At 35.2% G+C, this 25719-nt stretch overlaps 4 protein-coding genes across 5 annotated transcripts; 3 read left to right on the forward strand and 1 right to left on the reverse strand.

Annotated features, from left to right (window-relative positions):
• Positions 1-478: 478 nt before the first annotated feature.
• On the forward strand, positions 479-3564 carry LOC132044363 (thaumatin-like protein). The gene is made up of 3 exons (XM_059434857.1): positions 479-674; positions 758-1129; positions 3053-3564. Exons 1-3 carry the CDS (start codon positions 605-607, stop codon positions 3352-3354), a joined length of 744 nt encoding a protein of 247 aa, XP_059290840.1. The 5' UTR covers positions 479-604; the 3' UTR covers positions 3355-3564.
• A 12148-nt stretch (positions 3565-15712) lies between these two features.
• On the reverse strand, positions 15713-16300 carry LOC132044366 (uncharacterized). The gene has a single exon (XM_059434859.1). The coding sequence runs from the start codon at positions 16298-16300 to the stop codon at positions 15713-15715; it is 588 nt and encodes a 195-aa protein (XP_059290842.1).
• Positions 16301-17364: 1064 nt separating this feature from the next.
• Positions 17365-20304, forward strand: LOC132044362 (pentatricopeptide repeat-containing protein At3g18020). Its single transcript, XM_059434856.1, has one exon. The coding sequence runs from the start codon at positions 17625-17627 to the stop codon at positions 19725-19727; it is 2103 nt and encodes a 700-aa protein (XP_059290839.1). The 5' UTR covers positions 17365-17624; the 3' UTR covers positions 19728-20304.
• Positions 20305-21984: 1680 nt separating this feature from the next.
• On the forward strand, positions 21985-25712 carry LOC132044364 (uncharacterized). Of its 2 annotated transcripts, XR_009412127.1 has the most exons (7): positions 21985-22161; positions 23655-23703; positions 23861-23949; positions 24054-24110; positions 24204-24304; positions 24408-24467; positions 24552-25712. XR_009412127.1 is itself a non-coding variant. In XM_059434858.1 (6 exons), exons 1-6 carry the CDS (start codon positions 22057-22059, stop codon positions 24621-24623), a joined length of 435 nt encoding a protein of 144 aa, XP_059290841.1. In that variant the 5' UTR covers positions 21986-22056; the 3' UTR covers positions 24624-25712. The 2 variants fall into 2 exon arrangements, 1 of the variants encoding a protein (XP_059290841.1); XM_059434858.1 differs by lacking the exon at positions 24408-24467 and having other exon boundaries at positions 21986-22161; positions 24204-24266.
• Positions 25713-25719: the final 7 nt, after the last annotated feature.

Below are 25719 nucleotides of genomic sequence, written 5' to 3' on the forward strand. Positions count from 1 at the left end.
AATAAAAAACCCATATGGGTTACTCGCTTATGTGCCTAGTGGTTTCAGATGTAGTACTCGGGAACAAGTTGGTTGCATATGAGTTTTTTATGTAATTGAGTCAGGTTTAAATGAAGCGGATTAAAAAATAAAATGAGATTATTTTGAGAATTTCCGTTAAGACAAGAGTGTATTTGAAAACTTTAATAATAAAAGGGATATTTCTGATTCAAATTTATAATAGAGGATATTTTTAGTGCTTTTTCCGAGGTAGTGGCATTTTTGGCCCTTTTCCCTTAAAACTCAGTTCAATTCCTGAGGACTGAGGTACACTTTGTTCTTTTTCCGTTTTCAAATTTTACAGCTAGCACATTCACCTTATTCATTCACAAAAGGCCCACTTATTACCGTTCCACCAGCTTTGGTTATTCTGTACCAATTTTATTCAATCAGATCAAAGTAAGTAACCCTACAATTAGTATCCCCCGGTTTCCCTGTATTTCTTATTGATTTTCTATAAAAAGCCCATTTCTATTTGCCAGTACCTAAGGGGATCACTGGTACACTCCTCGTAGTAGTAGCTTTTTCCACTAACTCACATTTTTCTTCCACCAAAACTTTAGCCATGGCAGATCAATTTCTCAAACCCTTCCTCATTTTCGCCTTCCTCACCATCCTTGCCTCCCACATTTCAGGTACACAACAATTTCACGTACTAATAACTAGTTATATGCTTTAACTTTTCCTACTGTTTACTAATGTACTTGTTTTTTTTCAGTCTCAGCTACAACAATGACATTGTACAACAAATGTAGCCACGCAGTGTGGCCAGGGATTCAGCCAAGTGCAGGCAAGCCAGTTCTGGCTCGTGGAGGGTTCAAACTTATGCCAAAGAAGGCTTACAGACTTAACCTACCGGCTGGGTGGTCCGGTCGAGTTTGGGGTCGTCATGGGTGTGCTTTTGATGCATCTGGACGTGGTCGTTGTGCTACAGGGGACTGTGGTGGTGCGCTATTTTGTAATGGTATTGGTGGAACCCCACCAGCTACACTTGCTGAGATTACTTTGGGTAATGAACAGGATTTCTATGATGTTAGTCTTGTAGATGGCTATAATCTAGCCATCTCTATAACTCCATTCCGAGGCAAAGGTGAGAATTCTGTCTAAAAGTGTTTGATGACTTATTTGTCCTTGGATTACTGCTTCTATGCTTCCTCTTCTTCGAATTGTGTTGGTTTTGTAGCAGGGGTACTTTCGTCCTTACATATGTCATTACCCTTTTTCTTGAGGATTTAGGCTAGTAGTTTTAGATCTACGTAGGCGTTTGGCCACCAATTTTGAAACCATGATTTCAAATCAGCGTTTGGCCATCAATTTTCAATCGTGGTTTGAAATCTGATTTGAACACAAATCATCCAAAAAAGCATAGTTTGGGTTTGAAATTATGGTTTCAATTTTTTTAGATATAAAATTTAACCCATAAGTTAATATTTTATAAAAAAATTCATAAGTTGGTAAATATTTTTAACAATTACCCCCATCAATTATTTACCAATTCATTAACTTTCATCAACTTTTATTTATGTCTACCAACCTTTAATTTATGTGGGAAGATTATATTAAATAGTAGTTATATTATTATTCATGTTAAATTTTTTATTTTATTGAAGTAAAGTTTGATTAATTGATGTTTCATTTTTTAGAAAAGTCTTCTAGTAGTGTATTAATTTTCTCATAAACTATGATTTGCTCATTTGGTAAGATTGTATAAGAATGGAGAATGTTTTGATAGTTTTCACAATTTATGAAATTTTTATGTCTATAAGAGAAAATACAACTTAAAATATTCAAATTGTATATCCAAACATGATTTGAAACATGTCCAAACTGGACCTACGAATCTATTACTGAATCTTTTTGAGGAGTTTCCACTGTCACCTTTGATTTCGTCTTTACAAGTCACTTTAGTACTCCCTCTGTCCCAGATAAGTTTCAATTTCGAAAAAAATATTTGTCCAAAAAATAAGTGTCATTTTGGAAATTTAAAATAAAAAATTGAAAAAATTATACACTTAACATTAAAGAATTAATCCTCTTTAATATGCTAAAAAAACATCTAATAAATAGTTTATTTTAGTAAACTCCTTATTATATTTATTAATTTTTTAATGGACTTAGATTTTTGCTAGGATAATATACTTGTTTTGGGGACGGAGGGAGTAGTAGATTCGAGGTAGCAAAATATACGGGTTTAACTTTGACCCAACAAATTGAATGAAAGTAGTATTTCGTTTAAAAGGGTCAGAATAAAACCCAAATTTAAATATACAAAACCAGATTTAGACATTGAGAAATAAGTTAAATTTGAAAGAACTTTAAAAGCTACTAATAATTAGAAAAATGTTACATTTAATATTCTTTCTAAAAAGAAAAGTTAAAAAGGAAGGAAAGTCGAGTAATATTGGATAGGTTGGATTATGACTAGTTATTCGACTTATTTTTATCCCATCAATTCAGAGTTAAAAGCAAAGTTTGTGAGGATTATAAATGTATCTATTTATTGATTATTATCTGTTATCGACCTGCTCCGCCTTTGCCACCTTAACGACCACTAGTTGCAGTAGACTAGTTGAACACGAAAACAACCTCACTTATTATCACTTCATTCAGCGACAAAAATTGAGGAATCGATACAGAATTCCTATCCAAATCACTGATGCGTGTCAATGACAATTTTTTTTCTTGAAATTGTTTTAAAAACATTTGTTTAAAATCGATTTCAATCACCATCGTCCTCTAAAAAAATCTATTTGTTGCACTGTCATAGCCGCTCGTTTCTAAAGTGACTATTAGAAACTTACATCAAATGCGACAGAGCTATGTATGGTGAAGGATTCAATTGAATATCCTTTAACCGAAAATATATTATGTACATAAACAGCTAATAGAATATTGTCTGAAAATGTAATATGTGCATTAAAATCTTATAGCATATTGTTTTTTAATCCTCTTAGAATTTCTGGTTCCGCGGTGCGCTGATCGGGTGGGTTAATTTTATTTTATTTTTTTGCAGGGAAATGCAGCTATGCTGGATGTGTGAGTGACTTGAACACAATGTGTCCAGCGGGTCTGCAAGTGAGGTCTCATGATAAGAAGCAAGTGGTGGCTTGTAAAAGTGCCTGCTCAGCTTTCAATTCTCCAAGATATTGTTGCACTGGAACTTTTGGAAATCCACAATCTTGCAAGCCAACTGCATACTCAAGGATATTCAAGACTGCTTGCCCCAAAGCTTACTCATATGCTTACGATGATCCCACTAGTATTGCAACTTGCACTGGTAGCAGCTACTTGCTCACTTTCTGTCCTCACCACTAGTCTCTTGTTTTTTCCGGTCTTATTATTATATCAGTATCACATATATGATCGTCATTTTAGTCTTCACCTTTTCTCTCTAGGTTTAGATTTCTTGCTACATCTATCTTACTACTAGTATATTGTATTATCATCATCATTAGTATTATTAGTATCACTGGTGGTGAACTGTTTGGTTAATTGGTAGCAGTAATTATTTCAAGTTATGTCAAAGTTGTGATCGGTGCAATTATTCTTCGATGCTTTAGTTTCGGTTCTAAGAATGTGACAACATCTCACCTTATAGAATTAAACTTTTGTGAACATTACTAAAAATATCAAATTAACTTAATATACAGCGATAGGTAGAATAAAATTAATTGTTCAAAATATTTCTTTTTGTGATTGTGGTGTCTACATCAATTACCTGTCTTTTCTGACTATTTTACGGAGTAGTTACTATCTATATTAACACAAACACGAGATGACTTTTTTATGGGGGATATACTACTTATAATACTCCCTCCGTTTCAATTTATGTAAACTCATTTGACTGGATATGACATTTAAAAAAAAGTGAAGATTTTTGAAACTTGTGGTTCAAAATAAGTCTTAAATATTTCTGTGGCTGTAAATTATTTCATAAAGTGTATTTTTTTTTCAAATTAGGAAAGAGGCCTTTCATTTTGGCACGGACTAAAAAGGAAATAGGTTCATATAAATTGAAACAGAGGGAGTATAAAAATAAGGCTTAATGCATACGCAGCCCCCCGGAACTTGTCCATTTTTTTTATTTTGGCATCTTAACTAAGTGTTGTTCCTATTAAATCCCTGAACTCGTCCTCAAATGTGTCTAGTAGACACAATTTGACTTACATAGCATGCTATCTTTAATATAGCAACATGCTAATATATATTCTATTTTAATTATGCCATTTTTTAGCTAAGATTAACAACAATTGAGAGGTAAAAAAGAGTAAGCTCATAATTAAGCTGGCAGTGGAAGAGCAGAACCGGCAGAAGCCGACACATCTATGACCTAAAGAATAGCTCACCCCACGTCTAAAATATTACTTTACCTTCATTACCACAATTTAATTTTTGCTTTTAATAAAAATTAGATTTAGAGGGTTTGATAGATACACTTGAGGACGAGTTCAGGATTCAATAGGAATAACACTTAGTTGAGGTGTCAAAATGAAAAAAAAATGATAAATTTAGGAGGCTGCATATGCATTAAACATAAAAATAAGGTAACTCTTCTCATCAAAGATTAATTAAATGAGAACTATTCATAGTAGTTTCGATTTGTCAATTTAGAAAATATATCAAATACTCCACTTGTAATATCAGCTTGTAGTTATTTCTAGTAGTTTTTAGACAGCTAGCTGAGTAAGCTAAGCTATGGAATTGTAATGACTTCTTGGTAATTAACAAAATGACTAGTTATTTGAAAAAAAGAATCAACTTGTTATAACCGATTATAGTGCATTTTTAGTATAAAAATTATTTACGGCAGCAATTTAGCTTTAAATACAAGCGAGTTAGAGTCAGTTATATAAATTGTAAATATTTTGAGCATTTTAATATAACAAGTCAATATGTTAAAGTGCAACCTTTAAAGTAAGCCCGTCAACCGGTTCGGTTGAACCGGTTAAAACCGGAACCGAACCGGTAAAAACCGGAACCGGAACAGGTAGAACCGGTTAACCGATTCCGATTAACTGTTAATTTTTTTACCGGGCCGGTTCTCATTTTTTTGAAACCGGACCCGGACCGGTTTAACCGGTTAAATTAAAAAAAAAAAAAAAAAAAATTAATAGCCATTGGGGTGGGCAAAATGGACCGTCAAGCAACGGTCCATTTGCAAAAAATTAGTAAACGGTCAAATACTTAATTTTTGGCCCCCCAACCCCCCCAAACTTTTTTTTTTAACACTTTAACCCATCCCTCACCCCTATATAAACCCTTCTTCATTTCCATTTTAATTCACATCAATTCACTCTTCTCTTTCTCTCAAATCTCAATCTCTCAATCATAGTTACTTTGCAATAATTAGTCACTTTATATTTCTCTCAAATAAATATTACAAAGTCTTATTATAGTTTCAATTATTAATTTTGCAATTATAATATTGTTGGTGGAGTTGGTGATTTTGCAACAATCCGAAGTAACTTTGGTGGATTTGCAATTCTAGCCGCCTTCACTTTGTTGGAAATTAATCCAGCAATTTGGTACCTTCGTTCCAACTCTATCTTTATTTTTCGCAATTTAATTCTAGCAATTTATTTTTCGCAATTTAATTCTAGCAATTTAATTTGTTGTGATTTATTTGATTGTGATTTAAATTAATTCTATTTAATAATGTCAAAGAGATTAAGACGTGGTGCCGGTAGTAGTAGTGGTATTGTTAGGCGTGGGCTTAATGAGGAAACATTTGTGGAAGAAACACCTAATTTAGGTATTGATGTTGGAGGAAATAATCCACTTTTAGGTCATGAGGCAATGCAACAACATTTTACCGACACTTTTAATGAAGACTTAGATGATGATGATGAAACACAACCCCCCGAAAATCCCATGAGATACATGTCTTGCACAATCACATACACAAGACAAACCGCCTAGAACTCGTAAGCCAACAACTAAAGTTTGGAAATTTATGACTAAGAATAGGGAAAACCAATCAGCTACATGTACCCTATGTGGACAAGTATTTAGTTTTAAGCAAGGAACTGGTAAGGATGGTGGAACGGGTACACTAAATGGTCATATGAGAACCAAACATATGGATGTTTGGGGAGAGCAAACGGGTTCAAATGTAGGGGGGATTCAAATGACGATAGACCCACGAACCGGTAGGAATTTTAAGTATGACAAGAAAAAAGAGCGTGTAGAAATAGCTAAAATGGTAGCTTATGATTGTTTACCATTTTCCTTTCCATCGGGTATGGGGTTTGTTACTTACATTCAACGTTGTTATAATCCGTTATTGAGGGTATTCCTAGAAGTACTTGTAGAGTCGATGTTATAGATTTGTTTAAAAAATATAGATTTTATTTGCGCCATCTATTTAATTCTTTAAATTGTAATGTTTGTCTTACCGCTGATTTGGGTCTTAGTCTTAACAAGTTAGATTTTTTTGCTATTACATGTCATTGGGTTGATGACAACTGGGTTATACAAAAAAGAATTATAGCTTTTTTATATGATGAAGGAAAAAGTCGTCACGATGAAAAATTTCTAGCGGATTCAATGTCTACTATTATGAGATTTTTTAACATTTATAGAAAAACACTTTGTATTGCTTTAGATAATGCTTCTAATAATACAAAGGCGATTGGTCTTTTAAAGAGAGAATTAAACCTTCCGCTAAAAAATATTTTTCATGTGAGATGTAGTTGTCACATTTTAAATTTAATTGTTAAAGATGGTCTTGACTTTTTTGACGATTCTATTCAAAAAGTTAGAAATGCGGTTGCGTTTCTTTTTTGTAATGCTAATAGGGGAAGAATTAGATATTTTAAGAATGCTTGTGTGAAAAATAACCTTAGACCCAGGAAAATTCTAGTAGAAATTGAGACTAGGTAGAACTACACTTACATTATGCTACAACAAGCATATGAGTATAGGATTCCCATACAACAAATTCACAACAAATATAATACTGCTAGTGATGATTGGTTAAATTTTTCGCATTGGGAAGATGTTAAAGAATGTGTTGAGCTCTTAGAAATTTTTTATAATGCAACTCTTGCTTTTTCTAGACAATTTTATCCCACGGTAACCGGAATTTTAGCCTACTTAGCGGAAATAGCTAGAGTTTTACAAGAGTATAAACATAAACCCGGTTATCAAGTGTCTATTTTTGAAATGATAATCAAATTTAAGAAGTATTTTTTCCCATCCCAACTTTATTTATATTGGGTTCTCTTTTAAATCCTTGTTTAAAAATGTCTTATACTAAAAATTTGGTTGGTCAAATTTATACATTTTTAGAAATTGAAGCGGGAGTTCAACCATCTTTAGTCAAGCCGAACTCGCTATTGATGATGAGTTTAGAAATTTTTTTACTCATTATTGTAGTTTGGAAGAACGTGCTACACCCGTTGCTCCACGCCCTACTACTTCTCGTAGTAGCAAAAGGGCTTGTCGGGTTTAAAAGTTTTACATTCACAAACAACTTCTTCTTCTAGTGCAAACTTTGATGAATATAACTTTTATTTTGATGCACCAAATGTGGATATCAAGGAACTGGATGACTTGGACGTCTTAGCATGGTGGAAGAAGTACAAGGCAAGTTATCCGATACTCTCAAGAATGGCTCGAGATATCCTTACGGTTCAAGTATCAACCGTGGTTTCGGAGAGCGCATTTAGCCAAGGAAGACAGCAAATTGGAGACCATAGACATTCATTATCTGGCTTTAGCTTGCAAGTACTAGTGTGCATTCGCGATTGGATTAGATCGGAGCGACGCAACCAAAACTTAGAAGTGGAGGAAGGCGAAGAGGAAGAAATTGAAGATTTGATAGCTAGTGGACCGGACCAAATGGAAGACTTTGAAGATATTTCCATGACCGAATATAATGTGGAGGAAATTAACGAAATGGTTCAAAATTGGTGATTTTATTATTCGACTATTTCTAATTTTCTATACTACTCATGTATTATTTGTAAGTTAAAAAAAACTACAACTTGCAAATAAATGTTATCCAAGAATGAATAAAATATATGGTTCATTGAGCTTTCTTCTATTTACTTGTGTTCATATTTTTACTTTTATAAAGTTAGGAATATACCTAAAATATACTAAGAATATACTTAAATTAAAAACTAGAAAGTTATATACTTGAAAAATAACTAAAATATACTAAGAATATACTTATAATATATAGTATATATATAACTTATATACATATATATATATAAATATATATATATATATAATATATATATATATATATATATATATATATATATATATATATATATATATATATATATATATATATATATATATAATATATATATATAATATATATATAGTATATAACTATATAACACACACACACACACATATATATATATATATATATATATATATATATATATATATATATATAAATATATATATATATTAAGTTATATATATATATATAAGTTATATATAACTTAAATATATTTATATATATTAAGTTATATAACCTAAGTATACCGATACATATATTGATATATATATAAGTATATTCTTACTATATTTTAGGTATATATATATATATATGTATACGTATTACGTATATACGAATTTATAAACTTAGAAAACAATTAAGCTATAAATAATATAAGTTATAATATATAAGTTATAAGTATATATAGTATACTTAAAGTATGTTATAAGTATATATATATAAGTTATAAGTATATATAGTATATAACTTAAACATATATCTATCTATCTATATATATATATATATATATATATAAGTTATATAACCTACGTATATTGATATATATACGTATATTCTTATTATATTTTAGGTATATGTAGTATATAGTGTTAACTTAAGCATATGACTTAATATATATATGTATACACGTATATTCTGTATTGCTGACTTCTTCGTTAGCTTTCGTTAGTCGATAAATATTTAAACTTGTATAACATATGTATTTATACCTACAATATACTAATAAATACTATAATATATATATATAATACAAAAAAAAAAAAAAAGGTTTTGAACGTTTTTAGGGCCGGATAGGTTCGGTTTGAGGTTTCAAACCGTGCTTGAACCGTTAAACCGTAATCAGGTTAAACGGTTCCGTTTTTTAACCTTAAACCGGCCGGTTCCCTAACCGGTTACCGGTCCGGTTCCGGTTAAACCGGTTAATGTGTTTACTTTAAAGTGCCGATTATCCAATTCTTTCTCCCACGTTCAAAAGGCAGCTTGTAGCCTTAAGTTTCCCTTTAAATCACATCAGTTAATGGCAATAATGCCTTGTAACTCCTTTTCCGTTGGCAGCCACAAAGAGGCATAATTGGTCTCTTAACTAACTCCTTGTAACTCCTACTCATTACTCACCCATATTCTCCATATTATATCAATTTAATACCCCACTAAATCATACTTTTCATCCAATTATTACACGGATAACTTTCTTCTCTTATAAATAGCTATTCATCCTTAACTTGTGGTGAGTAAAAATTTACATTGGAGGGTTCTTAAAAGATTGAGGAAAATAAAAGAGAATTTATTTAGTTGAAGGACGGTGTTCTTTTTTGTGGAGCTTTGGACTCAATATCTTGTCCAGAGTTTGTTGAGTTATATGACGTGATCGGGCTGTTGTATCCTGAAGGGGACAAATCAGAAAGATTACTGCTGGACAGGTAGATTTGCTACAGTGGGCTTGAATCTCCTTAAAGAGAACGAGATATCCGCGCCTCAGCCTGAAAATACTTTCATTTCTTCATTTTATTTTTCAATTGTAATTGTAATTTCGATTGTATTTTTACCAACATAAATTTATATCTATCATGTTAGTTCCATTTAATTGCATCTTGAACAGTATAAAAATTATTTACACTTAAATGCTTACTCCTATTGAGTGTAATGAAAAAAGTAAGTTCTATTTAACCAAAGAATCTTGTAACGTGTCATGTTGGGCAAAGGAGGGTAAAGCTATAAAAACAGACAAATTGTTGTAGGAAAGTTAATGGGGTCGCCGTTTATTCATCCACAAACCTTCATATCTCTGCCTTTCGCTGTTTATTTCTTCTCATGCAAACATCTTTTCCTTTTCTCTAGCTTTATTAGTCAAAAGCTATTCTATCTATTTCTTCTCCGAAATTGAATTTCACTGGACTCCCGTTATACACGACCCCACTCGTAGGATTCGATTTGAGTCAATTTTGATCTTAAAACATCATCCTAATTACATCGATTTGCTAATTGGTCACGATTAGCTAACGCTAAAGTTCCATTAAGAGCGTTTTCACATGGTAGACCTCCTCGAAAAATATAAGATTTTCATGAGGCTAATCTTGAGCCGCCACCCAAATGCGAATAGTCTCGTTTAAGAGAAATTTTTGGATGTAAAAGATCTCAAATTCAGGATCTTGCGCTGCATAAAAGAAACATAAATATATAAGACTAAGGATAAAATTAATTTGTTGTTAATTTGTTGTTTCTCTTTTCCTGTTTTCCCGGTCTTATGAACTGATCAATTGCATTATTAGGTTGTTACTTTGTTTAAGTATATGATGTCTGCTCATATTTTCAAGAAGATAAATGGGGATGTCCTTGTGAACTGCATAGCTAATTTTTAGGCTAGTATTGTGCCATTTAAAGGTGATGAATCCGCAGTTTCGAATTAAAGGTGATCCTTGTGCCTTTACGTGTGATTCGTCAGTTTTAAAGCTTGTTTCCTTCGATAGCTGTTAGATTACCATACAAAGAGATCGCACAAAGAGAAGGGTAAATAAACCCTAGTGCGGAAAGAAGAAAATAAGAGAGAGAGAATTTGTTTTATTTCTGAGTTGGGAAAAATGAGTGAATCAATTCATTCTCATTCAACCCCTGTCCTTACATAACTAATGGACCGGCTCATTTACAATGCCAATTGGGCGTAATCTGAATATGCAAATTACAACAAGTAAAATGAAGGAATTTTTACTTGGTGTAGCTTCTTCTAAGAGGTAATTATTGATAATAACTATCTTTTAATTTATTTATATTTAGTAGCTACAGTGATTTTGTAAATTAGCATTCGTAGCTACACCAAAATACAAAAAGTTGGAGTGGTTGAAGTGGTTATTAGGCGAGGCACTCACCCTGCTCGCCTAGGTTCGAACTTGCCAACAACATTTTTTTCTTACATATTTTCCCTAGCTTCTTCTTCTTGTATTTGAGTGTATTTCGCCATATGTATTTGACTCAAATTTGTATCTATATTTATTTGGTATGAGTGTATTTCGTCATATGTATTTGGCCTAAGTGTCTTGTATTTGAATGTATTTGTCTTCATATACATTCAGATACAAGACAAGAAGCTCAAATACATATGAGATACAAGACATATGAGCCAAATACATATGACATACATTCAAATAAAGTTCAAATACACGTGACATCAGATACATGTGACATCAAATACATATGAGCCAAATACATATGACTCAAATACACTCAAAATACAAGGAGAAGAAGCTAGAAAAAATATTTAAGAAAAGTAATGTTGTTGGCTGGGTTCAAACCTAAGCAGGCAAGTGAAGAGTCTCCCCCAAATACACGCGTATACACAAAATACACAACTTTTGCTTAAAAGTAAGTTACGAATTGTAATTTGGAAAATGGTAGCTACCAATGGTAAGATTCTCATAGAAGGTAGTTATATCTGTACGTTTGCCTAAAATGAATAATACACTTAATGGACCTCGGGCCCAATACTACTATGTCTAACACCCCTCCCCCCCACCCCCCTCCTCAAGCTTGAGGGTGTGAAAACTCCAAGCTTGCCCAAAATATATTGATGTGAGGATCCCGGCAAAGCCTTAGTTAAGATGTCAGCAAGCTGCTCAGTGGTAGAGACATGATGGAGGAAAATCAGGCCAGCAACCAAGCAATCCCGGACATAGTGGCAATCAATGTCAATGTGTTTCGTACGCTCATGGAAAACCGGATTCTTTGCTATATGGAGAAAACGACTATCATAAAAACAGAATACGAGAAGAAAAAGTTAAACTAAGATCCCCAAACAAACGAACCAGCCATGAAATTTCAGCAGCGACTTTTCTCAAGGCTCTATATTCAGCCTCAGCTGAAGAAAGAGAAACTGTGGGTTATTTCTTGCATTTCCAAGCGATAGGACAACCACCAAACACAATGTAAAAACCAGTAATGGACTTTCTTGACTGAGCGCAGGCACCCTAATCAGAATCAGAAAAGGCCAGCAAGGAGACATCAGAAGAAGTAGATAACAGTATACCCAAATCAGGAGCATTCAACAAATATCTCAACACATGAATGGCAGCCAACATATGAGGAACCTGAGGCTGCTGAAGAAATTGACTGAGGTGTTGTACAGCAAAGGCAATATCAGGCCTAGTATGTTGTAAATAATTCAACTTGCCAACTAGTCTCCTGAATGTTATGGGATCAGAAATGGCCTCGCCCATGTCAGTAGTTAGCTTAAGAGAGGACTCAAGAGGAGTTACAACGAGACTGAATTGATCACAGTGAAATTCATCTAGCAAATCAGTAGCAAACTTATGTTGGCTCATTAGATACCCCTGAGGATGTTTGATCACCTCTAGACCCAAGAAATAATGTACAGAACCCAGGTCTTTAATTTTGAACTGGGCATCCAAAAATGATTTCAAACTATCCAATTCAGTAACATCATCACCAGCTAATAAAATTTCATCTACATGAACAACCAATACAGCAAGGAAGAACCAGTGGACTTGGTGAATAGAGAGTAATCATTCTTACTTGAAATGTAGCCTCTTGATAGCAAAGCTTCAGACAATTTAGAAGACCACTGTCTGGAATCCTGCTTAAGGCCATAGAGTGACTTCTTGAGCTTGCAAACCAACGGAACAGTGGAGGAAACAGGAACAGTTACTTGAAGACCAAGGGGAATCTTCATGTAAATTTCTTCATTGAGATTACCATGAAGGAAAGCATTATTGACATCTAATTGATACAATTGACATCTAATTGATACACCACCCGGTTCCTTTTGGAAGCTAAGGAGAGAAGGCATTTGATGGTGGTAAACTTCACCACTGGAGAAAATGTTTCAGTGTAATCAATGCCCTCTTTCTGAGTGTCACCTCTAATGACAAGTCTAGCCTTATACCTCTCAGCTGTTCCATCAGATCTTTGCTTGATTTTGTACATCCATTTACAAGGGATGAATCTCTTGTGGAGAGGAAAAGGAACAATATCCCAAGTATTATTTGCCTTAAGAGCTTGAAATTCATATAGCATTGCCTCTTGCCAAGCAGGATGAGGGGCAGCCTGCTGGTAGTATTGAGGTTCATGCAAGTGCAGCTCAGTAGTAGGAATCTTGGAATTTACAGAAACAGGAGGTGAAGAAAATGCAGAATTACAGATAAAATCAGAGAGATAAGAAGGTTGATGAGAAGGTCTGGTGGGCTGCCTAGTAGGAGGAGGGTGAACAGGTGGAGGAAGAGGGTGAACAGGTGGAGGAAGGGCAGGTGAGATAGGAGCATCAGAAGAAATAAGGGAATAAGGTGAAACTGGAGGGATAGAAGGAGAAACAGATCGTTGGGGATGATCATCTGCAAAGAATTCAGGAGAAGGAGGAAAGATAGAAGGATCAGAAGTGGAATAGGGAAAGAGATACTCATGAAATATGACATCTATGGAGGAAAAAATGGAGTGAGTGGATAGATTGAGTAGTTTATATCCCTTTTTACCACAAGGATACCCCCAAAAGACACAAGTTATGGCCTTGGACTGAAATTTATCCCTCCCAGGTTTGGGTGTTGTAGCATAAGCAAGGCAACCAAAAGATTTCATGTGTATATAAGTGGGACTGTGGGAGGAATGCCATGTAACTTTTCAAATGGGGAAATATTTCCTAGGACAGAAGAAGGCATTCTATTGATGATATAGGTAGCAGTAAGAACACAATCTCCCCAGTACTTGATAGGTAGATGAGACTGGAAAAGTAAGGCTCTAGAAGTTTCTAAAAGATGCTTATGTTTTCTTTCAACCACCCCATCTTGTTGTGGGGTATGAGGGATTGTAGTTTGATGAAGAATACCATTAGCAGAGAAGAAGGCAGTAGCCCAACTCAAATGCATTGTCAAACCTGAAGGTGTGAGCAGAGGAATTAAAATGAACTTTGACCATTTTGGTAAAAGCTTGAATGATGGAAAGAGCATTACTTTTGCAAGAGAGGAGATGCGTCTATGTTACCCTGCTGGAATCATCTACTAAGGTAAGGAAATATCTAAACCCATTATAAGTTCTAGTGTGGTAAGGTCCCCATATGTCAATATGTACTAATTGAAAAGAGGCAGGGGAATGAATTTCACTACTGGGGAAATGAAATCTTTGTTGTCTTGCCATGGGACAAATAGGGCAAACAAAAGATTGTTTGGTAGAAATTTTGTTGGACAAAAAAGGAATTGAGTGCATTCTATGAAATGGCATATGCCCTAATCTTTGATGCCAAAATAAATCCACTTTATTAACAACATCATGGTTTTTACAAAGAAGAACAGAAAACATTACAAGTAATAGTGGATTCATCACAAACAGTACTTGGATTTATAGATGAAGAACTATTACAAACAAGATCAGAGGGTCCATGAGGCACAGCTGGAATATTGGAAATGGAATGAACAATAGTAGAATGCTGGAAGTAAATCGACAAATAAAAAGATATAAACCTGTGTTGCTCTACCAATTTCGGTGGCCTCTTTAAAGAAGTATTCGTAAAAGCAAGAAGAAACACCGAATGTAGCTAAGCATTGTAATTGATGCAAAAGTTGATAAACATAAATGAGATTGAATTGAAATGAAGGAACCAAGAGGACATTGTGCAAAGTGATGTCCTGCCTAAGATACAGGGATCCAGTGGACACCACTTTGACTTTATATCCATTTGGCAAAGAAATTAGATAAGGTTTTGATAAAGGATGTAGGTTGTGGAGAGATTGTTTGTGTGGGGTCATGTGATTAGTGGCACCTGAATCTAAAATCCAAGGATTTCTACCTAGTTGAGCAGATAAACAATGAACAAAATATTGAACTTCAGGAAGATAGCACATACCTGCAAAATTGGCAAAGCCAACTTGGTCTATAGATGAACCTTGTGACTGTTGGAATAGATGCATAATGTGTTGGTATTGCTGGGTGAACCCATATGGAGTAAAATCGACTGCAACACTAGGGAATTCATAGGGGTGACGATTTATTAGAAGGAGGAGTGTCAATTTGTACGCAAGCGGCGGTCTGTCATTTGATCTCTTGTTCTTTGTAAACTTGAAATCACGGGATAGCCATGTAATCGGTGACACTTCTCCATAACATGACCGATTCTTTTACGGATTTTGCAATATAAGGAGGAGTTTGTTGGAGAACTAGATTTTCTTAGATCAAAATTTACTTTCTGAGGGTAAAATTGTGGTTTATGCTGAGAGAGACCATTGCTAGAAGATGAAGCATAGAATGATCTGTTGGAATGACCACTGGATGAAGCATAAAAGGATGTTGAGTCTCCAGAAAAACCAGGTGGTGGTCCCTCCTTTTGACTCTCATCTTGTTGCAATGGGGAATATGCCTTACTCATGCTAGGAAGTGGACTCATCATAAGGATGCTACTTTTGACGATGAAAGTAGCAATTATTCGCATTCGAGATATTGATAAAGATGTTGATCCTCTATGAATTTGTTTAGTGCACCACAAGTGCATGTGGGACCAACATAGGCTGAGTTTAATTCATCCCATAGACTTCTCATTTTGGTGAAGTAAGCAGGTATATCAGAAGAACCCTGGGTAGTAGCACTAATTTCTCTTTGAAGTTGAATATATTTGGATCCATTTGACGGGCCATATCTATCATTTATGTCTTCCCAAACCTCTTTAGCAGTGGGAAAACACACTACACTTATGGCAATTTCTCTAGTTAGGGAATTGATGATCCAGGATTTAACCATATCATTGCAACGTTCCCAATAAGGAAAATAGGGGGATTCAGGTGAAGGTTTAGCAGCTGGTTCTTTACCAGTCAATAACCCTAGTTTGTTCTTAGCCGACAATGAAGTCATTATACTGCTACGCCAAATAACAAAACTAGTCCTATTGAATGGTATACTCGCTAATTGACTACCAAGACTATCAGAAAGGTGAACATAGAAGGGGTGAGAATTCTCCAAACTAAATTCAGTGAAACCTTCGTTGTTACCAGAGTTTCCACGCGTACTACCCATTACGAATGAATCAACAACAAATACGATACAAGCTCAACAGAAAAAAATCAAGTAAAGTACAACGAGTCTCAATCTATTCAACAAAACTCACAATCACAGTTTCTATGTGGGAAAGCCCCAATTTCTCAGAACAAATAGATGGAACCCTAGATTTATGCGACGAACAAGCAATTGGATAGAAATTGCTAGTCTTCTTCTTAAACCTGAAGAAGCAAGGTCTTATCAGCCAATACTTGTGAAGAAAACCCTCGATTAGACGAACAAAAACCCAAAATTGTGCGATTTCAAACCAGAAACTTTATCAACAAAACTTGAAAATTATTGATGAGGTTAACACCGATCGAAAGGTCACGAGTAGATCTATCTAATGACCCGCTCTGATACCATGTTAGATTACCATACAAAGAGATCGCACAAAGAGAAGGGTAAATAAACCCTAGTGCGGAAGGAAGAAAATAAGAGAGAGAGAGAGAATTTGTTTTATTTTTGAGTTGGGAAAAATGAGTGAATCAATTCATTCTCATTCAACCCCTATCCTTACATAACTAATGGACCGGGTCATTTACAAATGCCAATTGGGCCTAATCTGAATATGCAAATTATAACAAGTAAAATGAATATACACTTAATGGACCTCGGGTCCAATACTGCTATGTCTAACAATAGCTGACACTAAAATCTATTTCATAACTCATTTCAAGAAGTATAATATTTAAACGTCTGATTTCAAATGGACACTTTGTTGGACCAACATACTGAACCCGCCTTATTTCTGGAAATTGAGTGTGGGACGCCCTCATGGGCCTAAGGACCAAGAGACTGGGAACATTGGACCAACAAGGTTCATCTATATCTTCGAACGACTACTCGAATCCACTCTTTTTGAAGTAAGTTGACGGGATAATCTATCCAGCACAACACCACTCAAGACGTTGCCATTTTTTAAAATGCTTTGCATTCTTATCCTCTCAATATGTTTTCTTTCAAATTATTTGAAGTTAAGCTTTGACAAACCAAATTTCAGATGCGTATATGTGAAGTTCTTAAACTTTACACTCGTGCTCTTAAGCTGGTTCTCATTGGCTTAACTTGCAAAAGTTTTGGAACTCGGCTATGATTTAAATAAGTGTCCCTGAAATTGGCTGTCTGTGCACTTCTCCCACTTTTTTCTTCCTTTCTTCCCACCATTAACAGATGTATTCACTAATTTCTTTCTTCTTTCAAATTCACAACATTGTCTAAACATAATCATGAGCCAACATTCTCTCTTTAAGCGTTAACTAAAGGGAGATGTTGATTATCAATTCATTAGCACGACTGTAAAATGCGTTTGTGCAAATTTCCATTTCTGATACCTCTGCTCAACTCTTGTAAAACCTGCACTTCATCTCTTTCCCACTGCTCCACCTTTCTTTCACCTTCCGTAATTCAACCCAATCAGCTTCATTTAACTCATCAACAACAACAAAAACGAACCCCCGAAGTACAAGAATTTGACATTGATCGAACCTTAATCGACAGAGCTTACTGGACAAGACGAATTCACAAGCTTTGTTCTATTGACGGCAATGTCGACGAAGCTCTTAAACTCCTCGACGATCTTCAACTTCAAGGCTATCACCCCGACTCTCTTAATCTCAGCAGTATCATCCACGCGCTCTGTGATTCCCATCGCTTTTCCGAAGCCCATCAACGCTTCCTTCTCGCTGTTTCTTCCCATTTTACTATCCCTGATGAGCGCACTTGTAACGTACTTATTGCTCGTTTGCTTAAAGCAATTACTCCGTATGCAACTGTGCGTGTTATTTCCTCTTTGTTCTTCCAGAAGCCTCAGTTTGTGCCATCGTTGATGAATTACAATCGTTTAATCCATCAACTTTGTGGTTTTGGAAGAATTGTAGATGCACATAAGCTGTTTGTTGATATGAGAAAGAGAGGGCATTCTCCTAATGCTGTTTCGTATACTACTTTGATTGATGGGTATTGTGGGGTTGGCGAGGTAAGGGATGCAGAGAAGCTGTTCGATGAAATGTCTGAATGTGGAGTGATACCTAATGCTCTTACTTATAGCGCTTTGATTCGGGGGATTCTTCGAAAACGGGATATTGATTATGGAAAACAACTGATTACGAAGCTTTGGGATGTGATGCTTGATGAAGAGGATATGCATGTGAACAATGCAGCATTCTGTAACGTGATCAATTGCTTGTGTAGGGAAGGGTTCTTCCATGAAGTGTTTAATATCGCTGAAGATATGCCTCAGGGTGAAAATGTGGCTCGGAGTTTTGTATATGCCCAAATGATAGATTCACTTTGTAGATTTGGGAGGTATAATGGAGCTGCTAGGATAGTTTATGTGATGAGAAAACGAGGGTTTAATCCAAGCTTAGTGTCATATAATACAATTGTACATGGTCTTGTTAAAGAAGGCGATTGTTTCAGGGCATATCAGTTGTTGGAGGAAGGGATTCAATTTGGCTACTTGCCGTCAGAATTCACTTATAAGTTATTGGTAGAAGGTCTGTGTCATGAAAATGATCTTGTTAAGGCCAAGGAAGTCCTCAATGTGATGTTAAATAAGAAAGACCTCGACAGAACAAGGATTTATAATATATATCTCAGAGGTCTTTGTGTTGTTGACAATCCAACTGAGCTTTTAAATGTCCTTGTCACCATGCTTCAAACTCAATGTCAACCAGATGTGATCACCCTGAATACTGTTATTAATGGCTTCTGCAAAATGGGAAGAGTTGAGGAGGCGCAAAAGGTTTTCAAAGATATGATGGTGGGGAAGTTTTGTGCCCCGAATGGTGTCACGTTCACAACTGTTATTAGCGGTTTTTTAAAACTCGGGAAGGTTGAGGAAGCTCTTGCATTATTGGATGTAGTTATGCCTGAAAAAGGTTTAAAGCCCAACGTTGTAACATATAATGCAGTTATCCAGGGGTTATTCAAGTTACATAGGGTCGATGAAGCTATGGAGATTTTCCGTAGCATGGTAAGTGGTGGCATCGCTGCTGATTGCACGACGTATACTATTATTATTGATGGATTGTTTGAATCCAACAAAGTTGATGAAGCCAAAAGATTCTGGAATGATGTAGTTTGGCCCTCAGGAGTTCATGACAGTTACTTATATGCTGCCATTCTCAAGGGGCTTTGTCGCTCTGGCAAATTGAATGATGCTTGTGATTTCTTATATGAGCTAGTAGATTGTGGGGTTACTCTTTGTGTCGTCAATTACAACATTGTTATTAATGGTGCTTGCACATTGGGTTTGAAGAGAGAAGCTTATCAGATTCTTGGTGAAATGAGAAAGAATGGACTAGAACCTGATTCTGTAACATGGAGAATTCTGGATAAATTGCATGGCAATTTTGAAAATGAGTTCTGCGAGGATTTGACATGTAATCAAGTGGGGGTGTAAGATAATTCGGTTGTTGAAGAACTTTGGTTTCAAACAAAGAGTAACGGTTACATGAGTTGTCTAAGTTGTCTTAGACATGAACCCTGTTAAACTGTTGTCTCTGGAGATATTTATGTTTTCATGATAATAGGATGTCTTTTATAGTAAAAGCGGTATTACTCATGATGAAATGAGATATTGCTTCTGCTACATATCTGATCCTGGAATACCGATGGAGAGAGCATTGGATGTCTGAGACTGACCAGTTATACAGAATCCAAACTGTTTAGCAGGAGATTGATCATTTACAAGGAGCGAGGTAAAAGAAGAAAAGAAACTGCAACATATCTATGAACTACTCAGAGAAGTAGTGGGAAGGTGGTTCATCGTATTAGATGAATGTACTTCTTGTTTAATATCTCTTCAATATATTACTCATAGCCATTATGATTTTTTTTATTTTTTATAAGTTTTTAATTTACACATTCATCTCAAATTAACTCAATAACGAGATGTATTCCCTTCTATCTGAATGTACTATTTCTATAATGGTCAAGCAAAATTTGATGATTCATTATCTGAGAGTTTCCTTCTTTTAGTTTTTAGTTTGTTACTGCCTTGCTGAATGCATCACCCATGAATATCTTATATATATGGATATTCAATTGAATAGAGAGCTGTGATTCTTCCCATATCGAATCTGCAATTTTTCATGACAATGCTTTCAACTTTATGTGTTGAAGAACTTATGCTCCAGGTAGATCTAAGCATCCAGATTCCTGTACCTTTAAGCTTCTCTGAAGAAATCTTGAAAGTATCTGTAGTCTTCATTCTTAATTTGCACCTGAGACTTTGTTATCTGGCTTATTTTCAGGTTTCGTTTCTCATTTTTATTCTGACAAATGGTTAAGTTATTTGTTTACTGATACAACTTCTATTCCAATATATAAAATCTAGATGTTATGTTCCTTGGAAAAATTTCATGTATAGTTGCATACAGGTGGTTCATTGAGCCATCTTCAAGAGTTCTACTTTCTGAATGGAGCTTACCTATAGATGCTATACATACCATTAATTCTCACTGATTCACTGTGGCAGTCGCCTGTTTCTGTGTCTCAGTCAATTTACATGGTTGAGATAACCGTCTAACATGATAACTCAGGAACACACAGCAATTTACTTTGTTACATAAATAGGACATTCAGATGATCACACTCAAGGATGTGGAATAACTTGCATTAACAGAACGTAATTGATTCTATGGGATTTTGCTTTTACAGCTCTAATTTTGTGTCGTGGCAGGTCATAGGAGGCTCAACACAGTTATACAAGTTTTCATATTCTTTCCGCCAGTATACAGTAAATGGCCAAAGTTTTATCAATTAAAGAGAACAGTGGAAGATGACAAAGAAGAAATTGTGTCAAATTTGGGGGGTGATGCTGACTGCTGAGGAAGAAGGGTTCGTGTTGTGAGTTGGCACGTCATGCAGCTAAAATGGGGATTGGATCAACGGATGGACAAATTTGAGTTCTTTTTTATAACATTAGGGGTATATATGGATTGATAGTATAATGTTACGGGGATAAGGGAGGGTAATATTAAATCTTTTTCCATAGTAGAGCGAATATACCACAGTTCTGGTTAAAATTTTATTTTCTACATTAATACTAATGGATTTATGTTACTAACTCTAAGAATGATATGATAAAAGAAATCAAATCCAATCCAATTATACGTTGGAATGCTATATTACTTATTGTAACTTTAAGTCATCTGAAGTGTCACTCGAGGACCCATATAATAGTTTTGAAAAGAATCAACAGAGTAAATATTTAATTTGAATAATTAATGTTGGTAATTATACATTATATAAAACATAAAATTGTAATTTTAGAAATCTATTGAAGAGTTGGTCTTGGGTTAGCTAAAAACCAAAGGTTATCCAGTCCCTAAAAAATTAATTAAATAGTCAAAGTCATTTCATAAACTCCAATATAAGTTTTTGTTCAAGTCTTTACAATTAAGAGCATTTTGAAATCTAAATGGAGAATTAGCCAATTTCCCTTATTTTAAAGCACGGTTAGTAGGAAGGATAATTATAGGTATTTGAATAGTTGGAGGGTATTTTCGAACAAAAAACATAAAGACGAGAATATTGTTAGGCCAAAAATATAATAGAGGGTAAATTTAACCTTATTTCAAATAGTTTCTCTTTTTTCTTTCTTCTGGAGTAATATCTTGCTTATATTTTTGGGCCTGTTATTTAGTTATTGGTTACATCCAGCAGTATTGTTTCCTTTGGGTCCTGCTCTACATAGAAGCAAGGAGGTGCTAAGCGAATCAGTGAGAATGACGACCCGTATAGCTCCGGGTGTGGGAGCAAATCTTCTGGGGCAACACTCAGCGGAGCGCAACCAAGACGCCACCGCCTATGTTGGCAACCTCGACCCTCAGGTATCCTTAGGGTTTTCTCCTGTTAGTCGATTTTCCTTTTTATAAATTTGTCGACGCTTCTGTCCACTTTCCAATATCTATAATAGGAATACTTCTGAAATCATACTAACAGAATAAAGCAGCTAATTCGAACACAAAAGCTTCTCAAAAGTCTTGCTCGCAAGTTTGTAGGGTATGGCCTTTAACTTGTGAACCAGTGAACCTACGAGAGAGCAGAGTCAAATTAAATTAGAAGCTCTCGCTAAAATTCAACTACATGAAATATGAGCTTGGGTTTTGTTCCGTTTCAAACCTGTTCTCAACGTTCCCTAAATTGACAAAAGCTTTTCCCTTTCCACCCTTAAATTGACAAAAGCTTCTTAATTGCTCGCAAGTTTGTAAGGTATGACCTTTAGACGAGAGAGCAGAGTCAAATAGAATGTTCCTCAGTACGGTCATTTCGTTTTCAACTGTGCAAATTTGATTACATGAAATATCAGCTGGTTGGGTTTTGACCCATTTTAAAACCCGTTCCCAAATTTGACCCCATTTGCTACCACTACTGCTAAACATCTTTTGTGGTTAGTTGCCTGCTTCTCTTTCCTTTGATGCTGATAGATTAGGTAATTTCCTGTTCCAATATAATCAGTCTGGTTGTGACTAGCTTCCTTCTATAAATCAAACATTTGTGTAATAGTTACTGCCAAATTAATGGTGTCAATGTACCGAAAAGAGTGAGGGTAATTGCATAGAAGTTGGTTAGTAAGTCTCTTGACTAGCTCCTCATAGACAACGTGCAACCACCTTTACCATTTTAACATTCTTTATCAAGCCTTTCTAAAGTTGCAATTTCAACAATTTTAACATTCCTATTGAAGTCTTTTCGAAGTTGCTATGAATTTTCATGGAACCACAGTGCTTTTATTCTTAAGCTAGATACATCCTTACCTATCTATATGCACTATAAATGCTTACTCTCCCGATGACTGTACAAAAACACTATGTTTCTTGGTGAAGTCTATACCTAACACTATGTCCCTATAACATTGAAATGTGTCCCCTTAATCTTAGTATGACTTTATGTGGCCTGTTCTGCTGAGTGTGTGGGAATTCCTTGTTCAAGTATTGGTTTCACATGTATGTTATTCCTGATATGTCCGCTAGTATATATGCAACTACGTGTCTGCTCTGCTGTCTGGTGAGGGTTAATGTCTTGACTCCTGAGTGTCTATGTGCATGTGTCTCTGCGCATTTTTGAAGATTTTGGATATTAGCGGCTTTAGAAATTTTGTCCCATCATCTATCATTACATCTCTGCAGTTTGCAATTTTTTTTTTTTTGACAGTTAACACTCCATATTTGATGTTGGTGTCCCCTTCCAGTAGCTCCTCCCTCATTTTCTCCTTTTCTTTTTCTATATCTTTTGTTGCTTTCAAGGTTGAAGTAACTCATAAAATTGAGAATTTTTTTCTGGATTCAGGTTACTGAAGTTTCTTTTTTTGGTTGATTTGTAGATTACTGAAGAGTTGTTATGGGAGTTGTTTGTTCAAGCAGGTCCAGTAGGTATGTCTAAATATTTAACTGAACAGCTAGCCCCTTTAACATCCTCTTTGTTTTTAAATTTTTCATCAGCATCCTCTGAGGATTTTTTAGATTTTTTGAGAAACTTAGATTCTTTTAAATCTCATTTATTCTCTATATAAATCAATATGTGTTGCAGTCAATGTTTATGTCCCCAAGGACAGAGTTACTAATGCTCATCAAGGATACGGTTTTGTGGAATTCCGAAGTGAAGAAGATGCTGACTATGTAAGTGTTGGTTATTTTTCTTGTTACACTATTTTTACTTGCTTCAGCATGGATTTGATTTTTGGTATTCATTGCTTACTCTCTCTAAAACACTATTATTGCAGGCAATTAAGGTACTGAATATGATTAAACTTTATGGGAAACCAATACGAGTGAATAAGGTAATCCTGTGCATTGATGCGTCTCCCCTTGCTATAATGAATTTTTCCACATATTTCACATTCTCTTTAATCTAATACTTTATCCTGGTACAGGCATCTCAAGATAAAAAGAGTGTTGATGTTGGTGCCAACTTGTTTGTTGGGAACCTTGATCCTGTAAGCAGTAGATATCTTTGACAGTATTTTACAAACTCTTGTGCTATTCAATTTCGGAAACATTCAAATGCTACCCTCCCACGTTGTGACCTCCAGGTTGTTGTTGTTGTTGTTGTGCTATTCTCAATGTTGTTGTTGTTGTTGTGCTATTCTCATTCAAATGTGTCTGGACGTAGACAGTGGATAACAGCTTTTATTTAGGTGTATAACATCATCTGCATATTATCACCCTGCTCATGCTAGCAGTTTTGTTGACTTATAAAACCATTTCTGTTTTCTATGCAGGATGTAGATGAGAAGCTTCTATACGACACTTTTAGTGCTTTTGGAGTTGTTGTCTCAAATCCAAAGGTTTAAGTCATTTCTCTTCTACTTTCATATGATTCATGATTCTTCATTTTGCTGCTTTTAAAGATGCGTGTCTGGACTTCCTACGTAGTAAAGAAAAAAGAAGAGCTCAATCTGTATTGATTAATTCTTGCCTATTTTGTATCCCTGCTTCAGATTATGTTTTTAAATCCTAACAATCTGCTAGTGAGTATTGTATCCATACATCCTCTAACAAACATCTAGCCCTTGTAAAGTTGATTCTCTAGGTTCTCTCTTGCCCTTTATTTTCATTTTTCAATTGGGTGGGGGGAGCCCAAAAAAGACAGTTCCTTGATGGTTGCAATGTCATTAATGATTGTCCTCCTTACTTAGCGTAGAGATATTGACCAAACTGCTAGTGCATTCCGATTTAGTTTGAACATTGAGCCATTTTTTTCTTCATTTAATAATCAATATACATCTTTCAAATTACTCGCCCTGGCAAACATAGCACTAGCAGATCATCAAAAAACTGTAGGTGGTTCACTTTTACACCACCTTGCGTTAACATCTATCTCTGCATCACTTAAGACAACTCTCACTACTTTGTTGTCCATCACGGTACTAAGTGCTTCTGGTATTAATATGATGAGCATGCATCTAATATTTGTCTCCTTTCCGTAAAAGCATTTTGAGATGTTGATCCATTACATCTAGTACCTAGCCTCAATGACCTTGTTAGTCTGGCAAAAGCACCTTAACAATATATCTTATTGTTGTTTCCCACTTGACCTAAATATAAAGTCTCTGGTTTTGAATGTCCTTCGGGATGAGTGCTATCAAAGATGTATTGAAACTTCTGAATACTTGACCATGTTCTAGCATTGGTGAAATAGTGGCCATTTTGAAGCCATCAATGGCTAGTTTTTTTCTCCCGCACAGCTTTTAAATACCTCCCAGACGTGCTAATTAACCCGGTCTTTAGTTCATTGCCAGTACTTCTTCTTTCCCTTTTCTTCTTGCTCCTCAAACTTCCCCGAATGCTTGGTGAAATCAGGAAGAACTTCATCCTCCTCCTGAATGGCTGGCAGCTCATTTTATCCTACCCCACCATCACAACTCTCATCTTTTTTTGTATGAGAAT

This window comes from Lycium ferocissimum, unplaced genomic scaffold, assembly GCF_029784015.1.
Source record: "Lycium ferocissimum isolate CSIRO_LF1 unplaced genomic scaffold, AGI_CSIRO_Lferr_CH_V1 ctg4253, whole genome shotgun sequence".
Taxonomy (NCBI): domain Eukaryota; kingdom Viridiplantae; phylum Streptophyta; class Magnoliopsida; order Solanales; family Solanaceae; genus Lycium; species Lycium ferocissimum.

What these genes read in the sequence shown, in the direction of transcription:
- LOC132044363 (XM_059434857.1), top strand. Translation starts at nt 605, where the DNA reads ATGGCAGATCAATTTCTCAAACCCTTCCTCATTTTCGCCTTCCTCACC. An exon ending in CCTTGCCTCCCACATTTCAG is followed by an intron (nt 675 to 757) that starts GTACACAACAAT and finishes GTTTTTTTTCAG; the next exon opens with TCTCAGCTACAACAATGACA. An exon ending in AACTCCATTCCGAGGCAAAG is followed by an intron (nt 1,130 to 3,052) that starts GTGAGAATTCTG and finishes ATTTTTTTGCAG; the next exon opens with GGAAATGCAGCTATGCTGGA.
- LOC132044364 (XM_059434858.1), top strand. Translation starts at nt 22,057, where the DNA reads ATGACGACCCGTATAGCTCCGGGTGTGGGAGCAAATCTTCTGGGGCAA. An exon ending in TTGGCAACCTCGACCCTCAG is followed by an intron (nt 22,162 to 23,654) that starts GTATCCTTAGGG and finishes GTTGATTTGTAG; the next exon opens with ATTACTGAAGAGTTGTTATG. An exon ending in AACCAATACGAGTGAATAAG is followed by an intron (nt 24,111 to 24,203) that starts GTAATCCTGTGC and finishes ATCCTGGTACAG; the next exon opens with GCATCTCAAGATAAAAAGAG.
- LOC132044366 (XM_059434859.1), bottom strand. Translation starts at nt 16,300, where the DNA reads ATGGGTAGTACGCGTGGAAACTCTGGTAACAACGAAGGTTTCACTGAA.
- LOC132044362 (XM_059434856.1), top strand. Translation starts at nt 17,625, where the DNA reads ATGCGTTTGTGCAAATTTCCATTTCTGATACCTCTGCTCAACTCTTGT.